This window comes from Pocillopora verrucosa, chromosome 3 (assembly GCF_036669915.1).
Source record: "Pocillopora verrucosa isolate sample1 chromosome 3, ASM3666991v2, whole genome shotgun sequence".
NCBI classification, from domain to species: domain Eukaryota; kingdom Metazoa; phylum Cnidaria; class Anthozoa; order Scleractinia; family Pocilloporidae; genus Pocillopora; species Pocillopora verrucosa.
The window spans coordinates 17,738,736-17,762,271 of record NC_089314.1 but is presented as its reverse complement, the minus strand read 5'-3'; the positions used below and the strand labels follow the sequence as shown (position 1 = coordinate 17,762,271).

The 23,536-nt window shown below is 37.0% G+C and overlaps 1 protein-coding gene across 2 annotated transcripts; it reads right to left on the bottom strand.

Moving 5' to 3' along the window:
* Positions 1–491: 491 nt before the first annotated feature.
* LOC136279819 (uncharacterized) lies at positions 492–4,841 on the bottom strand. 2 transcript variants are annotated; one of them, XM_066164116.1, is made up of 4 exons: positions 4,756–4,841; positions 2,963–3,374; positions 2,253–2,463; positions 492–1,797 (listed from the first exon to the last, which is right to left on the bottom strand). In XM_066164116.1, exons 2-4 carry the CDS (start codon positions 3,341–3,343, stop codon positions 1,532–1,534), a joined length of 858 nt encoding a protein of 285 aa, XP_066020213.1. In that variant the 5' UTR covers positions 3,344–3,374; positions 4,756–4,841; the 3' UTR covers positions 492–1,531. The 2 variants fall into 2 exon arrangements, with proteins under 2 accessions (XP_066020213.1, XP_066020212.1); XM_066164115.1 differs by lacking the exon at positions 4,756–4,841 and adding an exon at positions 4,222–4,300.
* Between the last annotated feature and the right edge of the window lie 18,695 nt (positions 4,842–23,536).

Below are 23,536 nucleotides of genomic sequence, written 5' to 3'. Positions count from 1 at the left end.
GAATGTTCCAGAAATCTAAAAACAATTTTCGCAACAATAATCGACAATAGCATTTTAAGGACGAACTTCAGTGCTTTACAAATAAAATATCTCAGCGTGATGTGTCATTTCTGAACACATCTCTAGCCTATTTTATTATTAAACCTTTAAACAATGTTCAGTCGATGTTTCTTTCCTGCTGATAAATTTTCCCTGTACTTTTACACCGGCTCGATATCTACACAAGCTCTCTTAGAACCTTTTCAACCGCTTAACAGACACGTCTTTTATAATCGTCGTCGCTTCCAAAAGGTATCAAACGAAGTATGCCGGCGCCCATGTGGCTTGCACTCCTTCCCAACGTTAGCTCGTCTCAGGGAAAGCTTTCTGTTCTCCTTTGAAACATTACGAACCGAATTGATAAGATTTTAATGTCTCTTAATTATCTTAATAATTCACTAACGAAGCAGACTGAAAACTTCACTCAGATTCTTTTAATATACATTTCCCTTTATTTCCCAACACCAATAGAGTAAGATACAAAAAGATGCCCAAGCGACATACAGTATCCATCGTCAGCGATTTGTGTCGTCTAACATTATTCATCTCCATTTTAACTTAGAGAGTAATACTTATTTATCTGTTAATAGTTGCGATGTCAGTTTATAAACATGATTTAGATTTTCCGACAGTGAAGTCTTTAAAACAATTACATAAATCAATAGGAAAATTAAAACAACAATGTTGTAAGCCTTCTGTGCCTTGTGTCTACCTATAAATATTAATATTAATCGAGTCCTGCAGAAACAGTTCATCGTAATAAAATAAGCTACGCCATTGAAGATCAAAATACTTTGTTTGAGTCTGACTTCAGTTGTTTGATACTCGTAATGGTAACTTGGTATTTCCACTTTGTTGCGCGGATAAAGGTGAGAGAAGGCAACTAGCATTTTGTGGCTTTTTCATAAACTTTTTTTTCTCTTTCAGCAGGGTTGCACTCATCCAGCTACGTCACGGTTCATAAGGCTATCCAACTATACTCCTTATTAATTTTAAAGTCTGTGAATTAGCTATTTAGCTGTATCCATATGCTTCTACTCACGTTCCCTAAATAAGAGTTATCTCAAGCTTTATAAAATAAGAGTTAACATTATGAGTTATGTTCTAGGCTTACTTGATTAAGTGTGATAGTTCGAGTCCTTCATTTAGCTTCAAGAGGCCTTTTCGAGGTACTTTGTAGAATCCTACCTGTTTTCATTCATTGTGAACTCCAAATTTAAACTGGAAGAACAAAAACCTGAGTGCTAGCAAAACAATCCTTTCATAACACGAGGAAGATTTCAAATAATCTTCTTCGAGAGAAAGTAGCAGTAAGTCATCGTTTGGAAAAATTCGGTAAGAACTTACTTAATAACTCAACAAAATGACATCAAATCAGTTTTCATCTCTTCCACTTTTGCTTCTAGCTTTTGAGTTTTTCCTTTGCTTTTTAAGCTAGTACTGCCAGTAATTAGTTCATAAATAAGCCTCTTGGAGCCTTTTGCAAATCAAATCATTCACTCTTAATCTTTGGTGAGGAAGACCCACCATCAAATTTATCAACCATCTCTTTCAAAGAAGGCAAAGTCTCCTCTAAGGTTACTTTGCACTTCATATAACAGCGCCGGGACTCTTCTAATTCCCGTTTGACTCTGTTGCCCTCACGCACCGTCTGATCAATGATGTAATACTCTTGAGCCTTGCGCACGAGCAAAATCAGCACCAGGATCAAAGAACCACCTTCCCAAACGCCTGGCATGGAAGCCCAGTAATAGCGATCTAAAGAACGATTGAAATGGAGCAATGGAAAGAGGAGATGTAGTAACTCACGGTGTGGATAACGACATTTCGACTTCGCACTGTTTCAACATTTAATTTGATTGATAAAGCCGGCAGCGTTACGCGTCACCCTATGAAGCACAATGTATAGCTTTGATTGGCTCGTGTTCATCGGCTGTTTTCCACTCGTTGGAGGAGGCTGTATCTTGCTTTTCGGACATCGAACTCGAGTAGTAAGAGGTATTTACGAGCTCACTATCTTGCCTTGGGAATTATTTCATTTTACGAATAAGTTTGATTTCGTGCAGGGTCTTAAGGGAAAGCAGTCAAGCTAAACACACTCTCTCGCACTCGTATGGCATTTTTATCCTGGTGCTGTCATCTCCTTATTTTTGGCCAATGTCAGATACAACTAAACCAACACCCTATTACAAACAAAAGAAAGATCAACTTACGTCCAAATACTGCACTTGCGAGAAGAAGCCCTGTGATTACTTGTGAAATCGTCCACTTGACTGCAGTGTGCGCTTCTGATACCAGTTTAGTCACCAATCCTTGTAAAATGTGTATGTCGACTCCACATCTGGCTAAACGACCCCTCAGGATTCTCAAATCCCATTCCCATTTTATCAAGTCGACGGTTGAATGGTAAGGGAAGTTGCCACACTGCAAAATGATTTTGACACATGAAATTTACTGTTAGTCCTCGGTAACTTTGCTTTTCCTTTAGTTCAATTGTTACAATCTGATTGGCTACGCTACTCGCCATCTATTCCGTGATAGAGAGGCTTTGGTTGCCATGTAATGGTACTGATTGTAGAAGGGGTGTTGATAGTAATAATAGTACATGAAAATCATGGGGTGGGAGGAATCAGTAACATTCATGGCTGTTGTAGCTGTTGTGTCAACACTTTTGAGGTTTATTCCTGCTCTGGCGCCTGAAGTTTGTGATGCCGTTTGGTTTTTTTTGCTGGGAATTTCGAAATGTTTATGATAAACAGCTCTACAGCATACATATCCTAGGATCTGCTCTTGATTAAGTATCTTCTGTATGATTTAAAGCGAAAACACTCTGAACAAAATATGGATGAAATGCAAATACTTAGTGATCGTTATCTAAGTTAAGTAAAATGACGCTGTGAGTATCTTGAAAGTGCAAATTTACCTTGTCCTCCAATTTGCTCTCGTCATAACATATTTGCTTCATATTAAGTTGAATTTCTTCTACGTCACGTTTCATTTTGTCCCGTCCTTCAATGTCTACTGGTGGTATTTGCATATATTGAACCACTGTACGCGCTGTACTCAGAACAATGGCGAAGGATCCCCCCGGCAAGTTAAACATAAGTACAAGCAGGGCTGCTATTACTTCGGCCAGCTTTTTTGTTGCTGATGGATTTTCAGCTTCAATTCCCCGTGGTTGACGATGAGGGGCTAGCTCTGAAACTTGTCGATTACCAGTCTCTTGAAAAGGGGTTGGTAACGTCTTTTTATCATCAAGCGAATCTTGAACAGACCCCTTTACAGAGTCTCCGTTATCCACCATTTTGGCTCTCTTTCTTCAAAACAGTTAATTCCTGCCAGATGGAACAGAGCTTTGAATAAGACCTACGCTGTAATATTCTGGTTCATACATATTCTTTGCAACTCTCGATTTTCAGCTAGGAATCTGTGATTAAAATGCCTATTACAATTTATTTATACTGGATCAACATTATTGAAGATTTGTAATAACTTAGGTGTTTTAGCACCAAATTTCCTGGAATGAAACTTTTGCATTGCATAGGAGACTCCCAGATAAATAAACTGCGAGCAATGGCATGTAAGTAAACAGTAGTTTGAATGTTTTTTGTTTTTTTTTTTGAAGAATGATTGATAAATAGAATCATGCGCCCCTAACTCGTGGGCAAGTTATCTAAAAAACACCAGGAAGTTGTTTTCAATATTATCTTTCAATGCTAAGAGGACTCAATTATCCTCAGCGAGTGATATTTTAATTGGATGGCAGAGGCATTTCTCAAAAAAAACCTGTCGAATGACATCGATCGCGATCTATGCCACTCGTCTAACTTATAACAACAGTCTTGTGAAATGCAATTCGAGAATCTTTCTGAACCTCTCTAAGCTAAAGCATTGAGGTATTTTTTCTATAAGTGTGTTAGTTATGTTTTAAAATCCCATGCCTAAACTTGGTGAGTTTTCTGTCTATTTCTTAGAAACCGACTGGTATCAACAAACTTAACAAGATATCCCGAGTTACATGTGGATATATGCAAATGTGCAAACATGTTCGTGATACGCTGAGTAATTAACTTCGAGTTCCAGAACAAGGAATCAATCAAAAACTTTTTCCCAAGGGCCAAAAATAATTGCGGCACCTTTTTGCTCTCAAGTTGGAATATATGGGGAAAGACAGAAACATACCCAGTCTCACTGTGTTTGAATGGCTTTCGTGACCTAACACACAATAACACTTTTCACTCGCGTGACGGGTCCACTTTGAAATAAATATTCTCGCTCCTCGTCCAAAATTGCGCTTAAAAACGTTTTGTTGAAATCTATTTTGATCATTTCCACACATCCAAAAGAAAAAAAAAAGCAATCAGAAGGATAAGTAAAAGTCTGACCGCTTGACAAGAGAATGAAAAGCTGTGATGTGTGATAAAATTCTTGGAATCCTGAACAATTACGACACACATTTTCTCAGAAAGGATGAATGTATTTTCTTGTCTGAGCTTAAAATTTAGGTATTTCATGGTACATAGAAACACGAAAATATATATTCCTCCGTTGTTGGAACCAATAAAACACAGAACTGAGGAATTTGTCGTCGCAAGTCGACTGAAGGTGAGTTGTGAAATCAAAATAACGTAGTTTTTCACTTGAGTGCAAATCATAATCGAAATTTTCTTCGCTTTCACGGATGGACGAAGCTACAATGAAGAACAAATTTCTTACCTTTTCTAAAGTTTGCATAAATACTTGAGCCATATGCAGCAACTACGTATAAATTTACAATACAATACATTTGATCGATCGAATCTGTTTTTAAAACGTTGACAACTCTCGCGTATTACATGAGTATGCTTTTGGTTTCCACGAAAACATGCAGGCGTGCAAACCAAGTAAGCTGCTCTTGGAATCTGCTCTTCAAATTATTTATTTGCGACATATTAAGAATTTTTTCACTTAAATATATTAGTTTAGGTCTATGTTTTATCTTTTTAGACCCACTGTGAGATGTGAACGGTTATTTTGAGTCGATCGTAAGTAGAACGATCGACGGAATTTTTATCGGAATGAATAATTGTTATTTAAGCCAATTTCTGTGTTTATTCCGATAGAGAGAGATACGTTTCGAGGGTCATAAGAACTTCCTTTAACTTCCGCAGCAAATCCGTTCCTTTTTTTGTCCTTTACAATTAACATCGCAAGTTGAAGATAACACAAATTAACCATGAAGGTAAGGAAAGCTTATATTTAAGGTAAAATCATTAAACTTTGAGTGACGTCGAAAAGGTCAGATTGAAGACTTATAGTTTCCTAGAAACAACAACAACCATAGCTTGTTCAGAATCTCTTCTGATCACATGAATGATGCGAAACAGTTTTTAATTTTGGAACGTACTCCGTCACACTAATTTCAAACTCAGCATCCCGATTTATTGTATGCTGTGTCTTTAAGAAGGTTTTGTTAAGTACGTGACCATGATGTCAATGTTGGCCTATCTTCACATGCTACGGCTTTGAGAAATGCTCTTGCAATTTTGTCTCATCAGCTCCTAATCAGTTTAACTTGCCTATCTAGGTCGACATTGAAGAAAGAAACAACTAAAGGGCAATTTTTTCGTGGATGATTCTTACGGTTGAAAACGAGTGTGTGATACTAACAGGAATTCAATGTCTTGAAATTTTGTCATTTTTGCCATTCAGATCTTGCCGCACAGCGTCTCCTGACCGTAAAGGAAAGGATTTCTCTCAAATAGTTGTTGTTTTTGCCCTTTAATTTTTTTTTATGTTCTAACCCGTATATCTATTTGTCGAGCGAGGAGGTATTACGCAAATGTTTCGGTTTGTTCAATGTTTTGTTCACTATACAAATTCGAAATTCTCAATGGGCACCTTACGAAAACTTTACATCTAGGAAATCAAGAGATCTTTCCCTCGTCTTCTATAGAAAAATAAGCCTAGTTAAGGAAATGAATCTTGTTTTTCAATTCTATTTGAAAGAAGAGAAACTTTGGTAACCATGAGCGAATGATAAATAAGCCGCAGCAAACCAAAATGGTCGCTCGGTTAACACTGACCAACAGAATAATGATTAACTAGTTCTCTCAACCTTACTTACCTTTTTTTTGATTACACAGAATGAACTGTGAAAAACTATTTACCACAATGAGAGAGCTAGGGGCGAATGCCTAACTTTTATGTCTGCCTAAAAATGAAACTGAAAATGCTTCGGTTGTTTTGCTAATCGTGTCACGAGCCTATCACGCGACCCAAACAGCCCACGCTAGAAAACTTGGCCACTCTTAAGTCGGTCAACGATAGCTAAGAGCACTTTTATCATATAATAAAATGGACTTTAAATACTTCCAAATAGCTGGTTCTAGGGTTCTTTTCCTGAAGTTAACACTTGTTCTTATTCCCCTACATCTAAGTAACATCTTCGGTAACCACAATGTTGAATGCCTGATCCCTTAGAAAGAGTCGGGGTACATCATCTTTCCATCTTTTCTTAGAAAGGCCGTTAAAAAATTTATTTACTTCCAATGAGATGTTTTCAGAGCTTTTTTATTGGGTTTATTTCACTGCAAACATATATAGGGATGAAGGATAGAAAGATGCAAAACTCCAGCTTTCTTTAATCATGTTTCAAATTTCGTTTCATTTTCCTCCCGAGATCAGCAAACCCATTTTAAAATTCAATGACATGTATGTTCTAGTTGTAAACACGTATTATATCAAGTGAAGGTCCATAACCTCGATTTTACCAACGCTTTTGTACGGAAGCATCCATCTTATTTTCCACGCTTTTCGACGCACTATTTTGATCGGTACTTCGCAGAGATGCAGGGGTCTCAATATTTTTTTCCCATAAGCGACTGCTGATGGTGTAAAAGGCGGCTGTGCCCAGAAAGAAGGCTATAAGGCGAGACCCAAACACTACACTCAGCTTGCAGGCTAAACAAACAGCGGTAAGCGGTCTTATAGGACTTTATAGCAGGTGTAGGCCGCTATAAACGACGGCTTTTATCGAAACTTCTGGAAATGCCCTGAAGTTTTAAGCAGCATTCTGTGAACTGTTTTTACGCATTCTAAGAAGTTTTCCGGAAAAAAAAAACAAAATCGCAATGTGCATGCTTAGCTACCGTGACAAGGTCGAGTACGTTCCGAAGAAAATCTTTGTTGTCACCTAAAAGGTTGCAATTTACATTTGTAAATCAGTGAAAGTGTTTTGAAACTAAAATTTTCTGGATGTTGATCCAATATGTGCTATAGGGTAACAAACGAATTTTACTTGTAGTAAATACAATATTTCTAGGGTAGATTGTATGTTTCTGTCTCTGAATTTAACAGGAAGTCTTGAAATCCTTTAGCCATTACATGAGCATTTTCCAAGAAAATCAGGAATAAGGTGAATTTTATCGTTTATCTCACGGTGATTATTTCAAAAATTGCACCTTCTGAACAAATTAAGATTTAAATAAACCTTAAGGGGACGAAAATGAGATGATTTCATTCCACTCAATCACAATGCACTGAGAGGCAACAGAAAGGTAAGCAAACTTCAAAGTTTTGCACTGTAAAGTCACATAAATATCTAATATGAAAGAGTGGCCATTTTCTTGGGAAATCGATGTGGCTAAAATCTTCGATCGTCTTTGAAGATCGAAAGCTACAAATACACATGTGTTGACTTATGACGATTGCATTCAGTATTTCAAATTTTATCCATAAATGGAACTTCCAAGTCGGTGCACTAATCACAATCGCGCACAATCGTTGCCGTGAACTGCACTTAGAATTCAAAATCATCCAAAGTCTGGTTTACTTTAAGAGGTCGCCACTACACCTAATTGATCGTGTAGTCTGATCGTCCGGGTGAGGGACAGTTATCGGTAATAGCGACTGATGTTTCAAAAACCTGAGCGGAAGTCATTTTAAAGTCGAAAGAAAAGTTGTGGTCAGTCGATTGTTGCCGGTTCGGATACTCTGATTTTTTTAAATAACATGATAAAGACTTTCTGAGGCCTACGTTTCTAGCGGTCGCCCTTTGTCAGATCGTTTCTAGTTCTAGCGTTAGCCCTTCGTCAGAGCGAATCAGGATGTGGCCTCTATCTACACGAATCAACTTTGAGAAATGTTCGTACGATTTTGTCTCATCAGCACAAACCGAGTTGTAACGAAATGTGACATAAAATTCCTTTAAGAAACTCTTAACTGAACGCCATTTGATTTTGCAAAAGATGTTCTTTAAGATGATGATTACAATTGAAAACGAGAACGTGATGTAAACGGAATTCAGTTCGACAAACAAGATCACAGGCATGATGTCTTGAAATTTGTCAATCAGTATTGATTTTTATGTTAGCCGTTCAGACTGAGCCATAGAACGAAGAACTATTTCATATACTGAGAAAGAAAAAAGTAAATACCTAGTTTTTATTCCTGTACAAAACTGAAAATGCTTTGCTGGTATTTTTCTCCTTGAGAGACGATGAAGAACTGTGAGCTATGAGCGGAAGACAAGTAAACTTTTTATCGAATCCTATCAGATGACTGACCTACAGCACGATTATCAAAAAGTTCTCTCAACCTTACTTACCGCTTTACTTACTTACCCATTTGATATACTGAGGAAGAAAGGACTAAATACTTACCTTCAATTCCTGTATTAAAACGAAAATGCTTCGCTGGTATTTTCGCTGTTCGTCACCTGATTGTCACGCGACTTGAATAAAAAATAGCTCGAGGTCTTTTTTTTGTATTACATAACTGAAGAATATTAAATAATTGCCAACAGCTGGTAATAGTACTTGTTCCCTTTCACCCAAATGACAAATTGAATAACGGAAAACAAACACTAATTCATGCACCCCAAGGAAAGAAAGATTTATACATCCACCTTTGAGTTAAAGGAACATGTTCTCGCAGAGGTCATGCGTACAATCCCGCATAGGCCTGAATTTTTTTCATATGCTTTCATATTCATTTATCATAATGGATCTTGTTGCCAAGCTCACGGCTTTTCCATGTTAAACGAGCGACTTTTTCATTCCTTTTTGGCTTTGTGGTTTTGATTGGAAGGTTCTGAGTTCAGAATAGAAACTTAATATCTCTCGATTCTTCCGATTAAATAGAGAAATAAACTCACTAAAGAAACAGCTCAGAAAACCGATAACCTGAAAGTACGTAAATTAGTACGTAGAGACTGATTTACTAAGCTTGTGATGGAACATTTCTTATACTGACAGTTAAAGTTCTAATTTTCTTCCCAAATATCGCGATGATTTAGCTATGGTAAAGCTGTAAATTTCAAAAAAGCAAATAACACCGTAAAATATTTTGGTGGCAACGTTGCTTGTATTTCACTGTGTTACATGCGTATTCTTTGTTGTAGATGTCTTCCGGTCTTTCTTGGAAATCACTAGTCGCGAGCCACCACAGGATTATTTTTCTTCAGCAATGTAATCTGAAATGCAATCTCCAGCCCGTATCAATAACGTTGAGAGCAATCGACAAAAATAGTCGATGGGGGAAGAATTGGATTTTCCCAAACATAGAAATATTGAGCCAAAGCATTTCTGTACATTTTAGGAATGTTCCGGGTGAAACGAATTATTGTCGCGAAGTTATTTAACTGTGCCTAATGACCTGAACCGAAGGGATGGTTTAGCACTTTTTAAGTAAACTCTTTACATTATTGTTTTCATTTGAAGTTTTTTTACGATTATTAATTCTATCAAAGCCAAAAGACAACTGGATGATAAAACAACAATTCAAAATATACAATTTGCATCTCTTAAAATGTTTTGCAATTCTTGGAATCTTAAAAGCAGCACATTTTCCAAGAAAATCGTGTTTACTGTAAACTCATAATACTTTTCACCGTTATTTTTTTTGTCTATTTTTCTCACTCAGCTTTCCGTCAGAAGCTTCCAAAGTTCGTCTGGTGTTAGCATGTGTTAGAGATGACATTCTTGGTTAATTTTCGATTGCCTGACCCTCTTTGAACGAGATGATGTTCAATCATGGCAATTTAGCATTTTTATTAGACATTCAACTCACTATCTCTCTCCTGATTGACCGAAAGCGCACAGTGAAATTTCGAAATCAGCGCTTGCGACATCATCTAGCTGCAGATTATACAATAATCATGTCGAGATCACTCAAGGAAACGAGTAATCGTGTCATGTATAACGGTTGCGGTGCATGATTTCTAAGGGTAATCATGTGAAGCTCGCGCGCTTTGTTTTGCTTGCCGTTAGTACGGAAGAAAAAACATAACATCCAGGTTTGCTTCGATATTTTCTTCAGTTAAACTTATTTATTGCTATTTACTTTCTCAACTAGCTTTTACTCAATTTTTCACATAGTTTCTGATGCTTAGACCTTTTGTCAATCGAATTATGTGCCGCTGATTTGTACATTTTTGCACGTTTAGAAATAAATTATCTGTTCCACTTACTGTCGTGATAATTTTTTTTCGTTCCATGTATAATAAAACAATTATTAGATTCGGTTTTGTATTTTCCAGAATAACCAAGGCCGAGGTAGAGATTATCAGCCGAAAAGAAGGCTGGATATCACAAAAACCGAATGCAATTATTGTTCTATTATTATTTTTTGAAAGTTGCTGAAATCATAAATTAAGGGGGCAAGTTTCAAAAGAAACTTTGGTCCTGCGTCGATGGGGGTATTACAAGGTAATCTGGTTTCATCAACTGAGCTGAAAGAGATTCTAAAGTTGGTGTTTCGAGTTTTAGCCCTTTGTTGGACTGAATTCTTCGTCAAATCTCTTCGTTAAAGCGAATGGATCCGCTCTGACGAAGAGCAAGAGATTATGAGACGGGCCAACGCTTGAAATGTCGGCTTCAGAGTCTCTCTATGGTGGCCGATTCACATTATCAATTCAGGGTTAAAACTAAATTATTTTCAAAAGTGTTCAATTCCTCTTAGACAAAGAGACAAGTCCAAGCTTGCTGTATTGCTCGCCCAAGTCCCTTCAGCACTCCATACGGTAGGAGTACATATTTCCGAGCGAAAAGAATCGTCCGTTCTAAGTAAAACATACGTGTTTACACTTTCTTAGAAGAAGAATATGAACATAGAAAATAGCAAAAAAGGTGTCCATTCGATAAGATGTGAGCTTATCTGAACATCAAAAAAAAGTTTTCATCCCCTAGAATGTGAGCTTGTATTATGCAAATATAAATGATATACGTAATATACGTCATACTTTTATTTCAGTAACTTGAATATATATACGTTAGATTTTCAACACTACGATAAACCTTGATTCCTTCACTGGAAGACCTCAATCTAGCTAAGCTTCTTTTGCAGACTAATGATTATAATATTGGTTATAAGTACAATATCCCTTTTTGGGGTGGATAAGGAAAAGTTAGTCTCAGTTTCTGCTACCTCTATATACGTGTAAACCAAGACGAACATTCTTGATCTAAATATGGGTTTTCGTTGTCATAATCTTCCTAAAGATAACGGGAGGAATGACTTCACCTAACAGTACATCATTTGCAACAGCTGGGAATTCTTGAATCTCTGACCATATGAAATGAGTCGTTAACCTCCGACAACACTCAATTTTCAACATTTCTTTTTCTACCCTATTTCCCATTTTGATAACGTCACGATAAGCTGGTTCATTGACATTTGTGTCATTTTTCGTTTTATTCCAATGTAATTTCTCGTTATATTTCACTGGCATTTCTGTATTTAGAGGACCCTCAGTCGGCTGATCATCGTGGAATATATGTTATATGTTCGATTTATTATCATTATTATTGTTCGATCACTTTCATTAATCTTTAATCCTTACTTATCGTGGCAGCTTTTACAAAAGGTAAACAAAGGAAGATTTGTTGAAAGTCAATTGCCTTCATTGGGAGAACGAGGGAATGGTATAGATTCAGCAAGTTTTAGAAACTTATTCATTGAGTAGCCATACAATGTCACCAAAAAAATTCAATTTATATTTTGACTTGGTTTTGAGAAGCTTTAAATTGATTCAGCCTAAATTCCTCTTCTCATTTCTTAACTATGGATTATGATGTAAAGCAAAGAAAACAATTAATCGGTCTTCTCCATTCCGTAATTACACGCAATTTGCCGACTTTCCTGAGTAAAACATGAGCAATTGCGATGAATCGATGATAATTTGTCGCAAAGGTTCGTCTTGGTTAACCGTATTTTCAACACTGACCAAACGCCGGTACAGAGACTGCACTTCCACAGAGGAGGGCTTTATAAGCGCCCTGGTTGATGAAAGGTAAGAGGGTATAAATCAGAATGACCAGGGCAACACCGATAGAAATAGTGCTTGATTAGTTTTCCTAACATTATACATAAGTACTCAATACGCTTATTGGCAGAAATCAACTGAACGGGTTAAAATATGTAGCATTCAAGAGAAAAGTTGTGCGCAAGAAAGTTGAGGGGGAAGTTGAGATTAAACGTTGTAAGCTTACGAGAGGCTGCAAAGTATGCAGCCACAATAATAAGTTTCAAGAGAAATCTAGAATTGAAGGCAGATTACATCGCAGTATAAAACTTTCATGAAAGAAATACTTGCGAGAATCTCTACACAAAGTTCTCTTGCTGCCACTTTGTAATGTTTCAAAATAGTTCACCAGCCCATACCTGGTAAATAGATATTCAGCAAAAGAAAAAAGTATGTAGTATTAACAATTGAAAGCTGGGCCAGCAAGCAAATTACGAAAAGACCGAATGCTGCGAAACAGGAGAGCCGTGTGAGCGTTCAACTGAGTAATCGTTTCTTGTACAAGGACTGCAATCTTAAAATTTCTTAGTATATCTGATATCTAATAAGAAGTACTCTATTACAAGTCAAACCACCGAGGCCATGAGCTCCAGCATTACAACTAAAATTTATAGCCAGGCTAAAACATGATTAAATACCCTTGAAATATAGCTGAAAAAATTAGTTTTCATCGGTTTAAGCTAAGGGACTAGATTTTTTCTGATATTTGAGTAACTTCGGGGAACAATTGCGTTAATGCTCGAACAAAAGGCTTTTTGGATTTAAATTTGCATTTGGGCGCTACACAATAAATGTCAAGGAGAGATACTGAAATGTAAATTGTAGAGTTATTTTTCTGAGACTGAAAAGTTTTGTTTATTTCTTTTCTGGGTTTCAAAATGTCGAAATTAGCTTGGTTATTAATGATTCACATCAATAGGCGTTCATTAAAAATTTATTCCTGCAGTACATTCAATTGTTGTAGTAACATTTTACGCCTAAATGACGTCTTTTCATAATCGTGCTTAATTCCTGCAATTTCAGTTTTAAATTCTTGAATTTTTTTGTCAAGCGCTTTCTCCTCTTTCCCATAGTGGATGTTGTTTCTCAACGCACTTACAGTAGCATCACCTTCAATCGAAGCGCCAGCAGCGCTTGCATTCAGTCCAATCCCCACTCCAAGTATTCCACCAAGACCAAGACCGATTGCTGCAGTTCCACCAGTCAATCCTATGCAGAAGGTAATGAAACGAAAAAGTTCAAATTCTATTAAGAATTTCAATTTAGAGCGGTTTTTTTTTGCAGCGCTTTCATAACCCACTTTAATGGGTTTGCTTATGCAAACTTGAGCAAACCTAGACGCCTATAAAGCGCTCGAGATAACATATGTGACAATAAACAGTGAAAACTGTTGCACTATTTGAACTGGCTCTGAATTCTCTAACGAATAATATACGACTGCGTCTTGGACCCCACGTGGAAACGCCTTGTCCTGTATGGTAAAAAGATTCGGTTCCATACAAGCACGTTTCTCAAGAAGGTGAAAACAGTGAAGTTAGGTCGAGCCAAAGTTTGGAATTATGGTTCGTTTGATTCCTTAATTCGCCATATAATTAACTACTGAGGAATTGTCTTATCAAATATCTCAAAACAATTCGTAACACAGCGCTGCAGACAAAAGCGGAATTAAGAGTAAAGCTTTAATCCGTGTCAATGATCCAAGAGGAATTCTTCTCTAGGATTTTTGTCTTCCGCAACAAAAATTAACTTTCACTGGCAAACTAAGGAAAACATGAAAGAATGTTTTCTGCTTACCTATGATGGCGCAGACTATTGTTAATCTAAGTTAATCTAATCTAAACTTCTATGTCTTTGTCAAAGTCTCAGAGGACGTTTTCTGCCTGGTTTATGAGATATTCACATGTCTTCAGGGCTGCATCCAATTCAAGCTTTTTCATTCTGATTGTTTTTTAAGACCTCTTTCCGAACAAGATACAAGTGATTCCATTCTTTCATTGACCTATAAGTGGAAAGTGAAAAGTGTAAAGTTTTATTAGTTATACTGGATGTATCTATTATAATATTATATACACACTACTTTCTTTCAAATTGGAATGCATCATGCGCATGATAGATATCTGAAATCTTGCCATGTTGCCGATGACTTTCATTATATTGTCTACCTCTTCCTTCGCATGATAGGTGCGTTTGATACAAAGCTTTAGCCGGTCTATTACTGGTTGTTTCTCTCCCGGCAACCCTTATGAAGGCTGATCCTTTGGCTCTGTGTGGCTCTGTAGGTGCCGTCGTCTCCGCCAAACGACTAATATAGCCCTTTATAATCGTAAACGTTATGTCCCTTATCATTTCTACGACTCGACCTGTTCCATTTCCTTCTTTAACCATTTTTCCAAGATTATTTAATGTTTCATCTAGTTTGGAAACAGATTGTAGCTCTTCGTTTTTTCAGTAACACATCGAACCAAATTCATCTCAGGAGCTTAACAGCCGTTCCACGATATATGTCAGTGTCTTTCTTCATATGATTAAAATTCCCAAGTCCAAGAGAATGGTAGTAATGGTCGCCCTTTACAAGAAAATTATGCTGTAAAGTGGGTCATTGTGCCGAAATTTTGCGAAAGACTCATGCATTTGTCTTCGACTTACAAGTGAAAAGCAAGAGCATAATTGAAGCAGCCCAGATTTAAGATTGTTGAGGAAAGACATCCCCGAAAATAGATGACTCGAACCAACTTCAGGACCAAATGTGAGCTATATATTTGTAGTGGGTAAAGAAAATTCTTGATAGGAATAATAATGCTAAAACTTTTGACCTCAAATATACTTCACTCGTTCGCTTTTACCAGAAATAGAAACTATCTGAATATAGTACGGAACTATTTAACACTTTTCGTAGTTTATCCTTTGTGTAGCCTTATCCGGGCCTTAGAAAATTGGGCCCTGCTGTTTATCTTATCTCGTTTGACAGCAATTATAACATGTCAGCCATGCATTTTAGGTGTTACTAGGTACAAAAAGTGTCTAAATATGTCATTATACGCAGCATCATTTGCGACTTTTATGCTATCTACATCTAAGTGGAATTTCTGAGAATCAGGCGGGCGATAACACTCTCAAAATTGTTGTCCGTGAATCTCCTCAGTTCAACCTTTTTGGTGAAATCCCTAGAAATTCAAAGACATCTGTAAAATTCTAAAGCATATGACAGAATCCTTTTCATGAGTCATGGCGACCTTCTATCTGCGAGCGCAGAGAAGATGACTAAGAACAAAGCTCATGAAACCAGAGTATTTGAATTGCATTGTCAACGAACTAAGTGTACATACTCTATACTTGCAGGCGATCTTTCAGAAGAAGAGCAGTTAAGAAATATCAATGTCTTCTGTGTGCTTTTCACTGGAATACAGAGCAAGTACTTCATTACTTGAGCAATCGGTTCACAAGTAAGAAGAAGAAAGACGTATATACCTTAATTTACTAACTTGGCAAAGCTTCCTTTAACCGTAACAATAGCCGAAATAACACAGACGAGCATCGGTGAGATATAGCAACCCCGGAGACTAACGCCGCCCTCAGTAAAGGCCAATATATTACAGAAGGTCGAGTTCTCACGAGAAACGAATTCAAGCGAACCAACAAATCTTTTGTCGTTCAATTGTCGTGAATAGTGAATATTCCTCATGGTAATCCACAGTCTTTATAACGGGCGAGATGATCTTTTAATCTCATGTCTGTATTCCTTGAAAACAGCGTTCTTTTCACAAAGCAAACCAGTTCTCATAATTATTGTTTGTTCATTGCGGCGAATCACGTTCATAGTTAAAAGAAGAATATTAAGAACTAAAATTGAAGTCATTTAGGCTGAATTCATTAGGCTTTAAATGAACTATGCGTATGCAATCTCTCAACTCGCGTACATAACGTCTCAACTCGCGTACATAAAATCTCAACTCGCCTCACTTAGGAGATCTTTCACTTCAGAGAAAAAATACTGCTGTTTGCCATGATGCTGAACAAATAAATCGTTACTCAAGCTATCGATTTACAAACAGGTATGAGACAAAAAAAAAACTTTAATTTACTTTCTTGACAAAGCTCCGTATCGGTTATATTTGTACTTAAACAATAACCTGAGATAACACAGACGAGCACCGAGGAGATACAGCGATCCACAAAGACCAACGCCACCTTCAATAAGAGTCAATAAGGCCAATATATTACGGAAGTTTGAGTTCTAAGGAGAAACGAATTGTAAACACTTGTTTACAATTCTTCAGCTGTTCAATTGTTGTGAATAGTAAATACTCCTCATGGAAATCGACGGTCTTGATACCAGGCGATATAGGACCTTTTATATACGGGATAGCATTGATATCAATGTTTTCCGGCTTAATTCGTCTGCCAGTACAATCATGAAAGATTTAAGATATAGTCGCCCTTCACGAGAAAATTGTTCTAAGGCAATTCTAAGGCACTTCAAAATGCATCAATTAGGAGATGCAACTGCATAGTCTGGATTATGGGAAGTGCTACTTTATTTGCCTTCGCCCCCTATTCCCTTACATTGTAGATCTTTTAAGCGAAAAGTAATATATTAAAGTACATCCTTAGATGTAAGGTTTAGTCTAGGGTTAAAACAATCTGAAATTCTTCACCTGGAATAAATTAATGAGCAAAGACGAGCTTAATCTTCGAGGTGAAGAATGAGAAGTCTTGACGGAAACGCTAATACTAAACCATTTGACCTCTGAATATAATTTCACTCCTTTGCTTTCCTAGAAAACAACATCCTTGACGAAATTGGTCTAGCGTTGGTTTCATTGGAACGGCTCTGTTACTTTAATTTTAAAACAAACATAATTTGTATATGGCGTGCAATGACACCGGGAGGAGAGGCACCTACTTGGCGTCATTTCAGTGTAACCACACAATAGCATCGATGTCGCTGCGTAGCTGGGCTGTTTCGGGAGGTAGTGTATGAAACAAACTTTCTATTTTAAAATGAGTCTGTTCTAAGTGAGTCTGATTCACGACAAGCGGCACATGGCTGGTGTCGTTGTTTTAGTGTCTTTGGGGACGACATTGCCAGCGAACGTTCGGCTGAGATATTATGTCGGTAGCAGGGGTAAATACCTAAATCATGTAATGTATAATGATATGATGGCGCAGACTATTGTTGATCTAGTTCTTTTGCTTTCCCGTGCCTTGTAAGCTTCGATGCCTTTGTCAATGTCTCAGGGGACGTTTTCTTCCTAGTTTATGAGATATCCACATGCGTATCGCAGATTTGGAGCTCACAATGTACAAGCCTCCCAGAATAAGCCGAATTCAAGTTGATTTTAAAGTAAACTCCATGGAACCAAGAGTACGTGAAATAAACTAAGAATAGAAATCATTAATGGAGTAAACTGGTTACATTCTGAGAGGAATGGGAAAATAGGAATTTAGGCCCGATGGTATTGAACATTCAAAGACGATAAAAATGATTATCGAATATGACCCCAGCATTAATTAAGTGAATTCTCACCTTTTCTATCAGGGAATGTATTATTTTGCCGTTGCTCTTCAAAATATCTCGGCATTTTTTCAAGTATTCCGTTATCTCTTCGTCTTTTTTTTTGCATGTGTGATGGAAGTTTACTTGTTTCATCTGCTTTCTGTACCTACCACTGCATCTTGGATCAAACTGGATAAAATTACCACGACTTCGTCAACGCTTTTCAGTCGCTGATCGACTTCTGGGGTATTAGCGTTGGCTTTTTCCAGAAACTGTTTTACAGATTTCAAACTGTTCTGGCAAGTCTTTGAAAAGTCGACCATCGTATCAAAACTTCGCGACCTATTGAGAGACCATAAAGTAAGCTAAGGTAAAGAACAAGTCCCTTCCGTGAAGTAAAGTTACAGCTCATTTTGCCGAAATACTAGTCAACTTAAGGCTCTCAATTACACCTAAATAGTACAGAAGTAAATCTGTGAGAATAGAATCTCTAGGTGATACAACTATATAGGAAAGAAAAAAGCTTTTTCCAAGAAATTCCTTTGTTTAAACTCAGATCTACTCAGTTTAGAATGAAAAAGTTTCTTGAAGCGAGCTGAAAACGAGAAAAAATACCAAAATTAGTGTAATGTTTTCTTTTACGAAGAATTTACCCCTCACCAGGTTGCAAACCCACATCAACTTTGCCAAAGAGTTATTTTGCCAAGAGAAAGCAAGCAGTAGTCGTCGCATTAAAAAAATAATGAAATTTTATTTACATCTGCTATTTTCCGAAAAACGTTGTTAGATATCAATGCTCTACTTTACCACTTCATTGCCGTGATATCATCCAAACGTGTGAAAAATTTAGGGGACAAAGGTCCCAAAAAGTAAAAATTCTCGCAAAAATAAACTTTTGTCAAATTCGACAGCTCTCAGTGTTGTTATTTGACCATTTCTCCCCCTTTCATAGTTCAAGTTATTGCATAACAATGTTTTTAATTTTTTAACAGCGTTCCCAAAGTTTCGAGCTTCTACTTCTTACGAAGCAGATTACGTTCTTGATCAGTATAACTTTCTCAGTAATATTCGAATATATAAAACAGATGAGGTGGCAAGTGATCATGAAAGTCTCGCACAGAAAAATGCTCAATAAATGTTACAGATCTCAAAATCTGAAAGTTCCGAGCTTCTGCTAAGCTGTGCCGTTAGGTAAAACTGCTCAAGCTTGAGTAAACAGCACACATTGTAGTCACTGTTGAGTGCCTTTGATTCGAGAATGGACAACAGCACAGCAAGGCCACACTTCGAACCTGACTTCCAGCCTTCAGGGGTTGAGTCATGGAGTAAAAATGCTGTCGGTTGAGGTCGCATCTGAAGAAAATATTTCTTTTCGTTTTTCCTCCTATGAAGAATAAGTTATGTAGCCTGCAAGAACAGAGCTACTTATTTTGCTATCTCGAATTCAAGCATAAAGAGTTATTTATGCACCGAGCCGCGGAAGCTTCGTTTTTTGCCAAACGGATCGCGTTCTTGACCAGTAGAACTCTAGTAGTATTACTCGAATAAAGTTTTGCCGCAATTATGCCATCGGAAAAATACCCCAGTAGTACTTATTAAATGTACTTTGCTTTTAGACAGAAGAAACGCTATTCAGGTCATATATCTCCTATGTAAAAATGTCAAGAAAGTTGACCGCTCACGACCCAACGACCAATGTAAAGAGCGAAACAACTCAGTCTTGCATTTGAAGGAAACAAAGTCTGTCATCCTAGGAGAAACCTATGTTATAACTCCTAATACATTCAAAAAAAGAAAAAAATTGATGAAACATCTCAAATGAAAGTCGATACATAATTTTTACCCTCACAACTTTTACCGAATGACAAGACGCCTACAATGCTTTCAATATTTTCGAGAAAGAAAATTTGGTTAAAACTCATCTTCTGGTGCTTTTTAGCCTCTTCAGTCCTTTTTCACGTTCATCTGAAAAAGGCTAACTCGGTTGGAGGATTTTTGTTCTATTTCTTGGCCATCCATGACATGGATTTTGCTAAATTGTGCTCGCGTCGAGCGTAGATGCGCGATGATAGTATTTGAAATGATATAATACAGACGCTAAACCTGTCGGAGACCACTGAGCGAAGTTTCCTCGCACTGAGCATTAAAGAATATGTTTTATAAATCTTTACATTTGAAACGAAACAAGCGATCGATTTAAATCGTGTCAGTAACAGAGAAAGTAAAGTTAACATCGTAAGTTGAAGATAAAACCAATTAGCGATGAAGGTAAGAAAAGCTTCCATTTAAGGTAAAACCATTAAACTTTGAGTGATGTCGAAAAGGTCAGATTGAAGACTTATAGTTTCCTCGAAACAATAACAACTATAACTTGTTCAGAGTATCTTCTGATCGCAGGAATGTTGCGAAACATCTTTTAATTTTTCGTTCGTAATCAGTCTCACTAATTTTAAACTCAGCACCCCGACTCATTGCATGCTTCAAGTCTTTAAGAAGCTTTTGTTAAGTACGTGACGGTGATATCAATTTTGGCCTATGTTCACATGCTACGGCTTTGAGAAATGTTCTCGTAATTTAGTCTCATCAGCTCGTAATTAGTTCAACTTGCCCACCCAGGTCGATATTGAAGAAGGAAACAACTAACGGGCAATGTTTTCTCGGACGATTCTTACAGTTGAAAATGTGCATGATATTAAACGGAAATTCGATGAGCAAAATCATAGCCACGATGTCTCAAATTTGTTCATTTAAATTGCTTTTTAGCCGTTCTGATCTAACTGCATAGCGTCGCCTGACCGTAAAAGAAAGGATTTCTCTCAAATATTTATTGTTCTTGCCCTCTTATTTTTTTTATTCTGATCCTCTATTTGTCGAGCGAAGAGATATTACGAAAATGTTTCGGTTTGTTCAATGTTTTGTCCACTACCACTTCTCAGTGGAGAGCTCACAAAAACGTTACGCCCGGGAAATCAATAGATCTCTCCCTCGTTTTCTATAGAGAAATAAGCTTAGTTAGGGAAATTAATCTTATTTTTCATTTCTATTTGAAAGAAGAGGAACTTTGGCAACCATGGTCAGATGATAAATGAGCCGCAGCAAACCAAATCGGTCGCTCGGAATACTTACCAAGAGAATATTGATTAACTAGTTCTCTCAACCTTTCTTACCTTCTTTTGATCACACAGAATGAACTGTAAAAAGCTATTTACCACAATTAGGAAGCTAGGGGTGAATGCTAAACTTTTATGTCTGCTTAAAAATGAAACTGAAAATGCTTTGCTGGTTTATTTGCCGATCGTTTCATGAGCCCGTCACGCGACCCAAACAACCCACGCTAGTAGCCTTTTCCAGTCTTGGGACGGTCAACGATAGAGAAGAGCACTTTTTATCATTTAATAAAATGATCTTTAAATACTTCCAAACAGCTCGTGCTAGGACACTTTTCTTGAAATTAATACTTGTTCCCTTACACATAATTAACATCTTCTGTAACATCTTGATTCGCTGACTCTTTAAAAAAGAAGGAGTCGAGTTATATCACCGTTCTCTCTTTTTTCCTAGAAAGACCGCTGAAAAACATTTACATACCTCCACTAACATGTGTTCAGAGCTTTTTGATTGAGTTTATTTCACTGCAAACATATACAGGGATGAAAGATAGAAAGATGCAGAACTTCTATTCTGGACTTATAACCTCCAATCTAAATCACAATCAAGGATTGAAAAAGCCGACAGGAACGAAAAAGTCGTTCGTAATACTCTAAGAAAATTAGCATAAATTTGATGATTGAACCGTACTTATACTTCTAAAATCCTAGCATTCTTTAATCATGTTTAAAATTTTGTTTCAGTTTCCTTCCGAGATTACATGTTTGTTCTAGTTCTGAACACGTACTAATTTCGAGTGACGATCCATGCCTACGAGTCATGGCATAGCGTGAGTTTAACTTAACCAAAGCTTTTAAAAAGAAGCGTTCATCTCATCTTTCCACACTTTTTTAAAGCACTCTTTAGATCGGTAGTTCGCAGAAATGTAGGGATTTCAATAATTACTTTTCCTTATGCAGCTGCCGATGGTATAGTAGGCGGCTGGGTCCTCAAAGGAGGCCGTAACGTGAAATCCAAACACAAGAACCTACTAAACTGGATCTGCTAAACAGAACCTTGCTAATCAAACGGCGGTATGAGGTCTTACAGGATCTTATAGACGATGGTAGACCGCCAATAACCGGGCCTTAGTTCCTATTGCAACCTCTGGAAATGCCCAAAAGTTTTAAGCAGCATTCTGAGAACTGTTTTTAAGCATTTTAAGGAGTTTTCCGGAAAAACGAAACATAATCACAGTTTGCATGCTCAACTACTGTAACAAGGAAGTACAGTGATGATGGAGTACGTTTCGAAGAAAATATTTGTCGCTATCTTAAAGGTTGCAATTTACATTCATGAATTAGTCTAAACATTTTGAAACTTTACATTTTTTTGGATATTGATCCATTATATGCTAAAGGATAACAAACGTATTCTTCTTGTAGTAAATACAGTATTTTGTGATTAGAATTTATGCTTCCGTATCTGATTACACCAAGTGTCGAACTCCTTAAACGATTACATGAACATTTTCCGAGAAAATTCTGAATAAAGTTAATTTGTCGTTTATCTTACTGTGATTATTTCTAAAGTGTACCTTCTGAACATATCAAGGTTAAGGGAAACGAAAAGCGAAATGATTTCAGTCCACCAATCACAATGCACTGAGAGGCAACAGAAAAGGAAAGAACACTTCACAGTTTTGCGTGTTACAGTCACATTAATCTATAATACGAATCAGTCGCCATTTTGTTAATAAGTGATCGAAGCGTCTTTGAATATCGAAAGCTATATACACTAATGTTGACTTGAGACGACTCTTTGCAGTATTTCCAATTTTTATTCATAAATTAATGGAACTTTCAAGTCGATGTACTAACTACAATCGCGCAGCCTGTTGCCGTAAACTGCGGCCTTTGTAAATATTAGATTTCCTTCAGATGCATCCGAACTTCCCCTGAGCTAAAGAATTGTTTTCTTTTTTCATAAGAGAGTGTTAGTAATGTTTTGAAATCCCATGCTTTAAACCTGGTGATTTATTCTGTCCAATTCTTAGAAACTGATCAGTATCAACGAGCACAACAAGATATCTAGTGTTACATGTGGATATATGCCATCATCCAATCATGTTCGTGATACTCTGGGTCATTACTTTCGGATTCCAGAGTAAGGAATTCATCAAGAACTTCTCTCAATGAAAAAAAGAAATATGCATTGCCTTTTTCCTTTAGAATTGGAATATATGGGGAAAGACAGAAACATACCCAGTCTCATTTTGTGAGTTGTAAAATCGAAGTACCGTAGCTTATCACTTGAGAGCATATCATTTCCCTCATAATGTAATCGCAAATTATTCGCTTTCTGCTTTCTCGGGTGAACGAAGCAACAACGATCACCACATTCCTCACCTTTTACAAAATTGGCAACTACAAAGATACTTATCCGCCATCTAACTTCTTTGCTCAATATTCCGCTTTTCAAATGTTCGCAATTCCCGTGTGTTAGAAGATTATGTTTTGGTTTTTGCACGAAAAGATGCAGACATGCAAACCAAGTTAGCTGCTCTTAAATAATGCATTGATATATATTATTACTTTATTTCTGACATTTAAGAAAATTTTCAACTTCAT

What these genes read in the sequence shown, in the direction of transcription:
- LOC136279819 (XM_066164116.1), bottom strand. Translation starts at nt 3,343, where the DNA reads ATGGTGGATAACGGAGACTCTGTAAAGGGGTCTGTTCAAGATTCGCTT. An exon ending in AGAGCAAATTGGAGGACAAG is followed by an intron (nt 2,464 to 2,962) that starts GTAAATTTGCAC and finishes ATCATTTTGCAG; the next exon opens with TGTGGCAACTTCCCTTACCA. An exon ending in CGCAAGTGCAGTATTTGGAC is followed by an intron (nt 1,798 to 2,252) that starts GTAAGTTGATCT and finishes ATCGTTCTTTAG; the next exon opens with ATCGCTATTACTGGGCTTCC.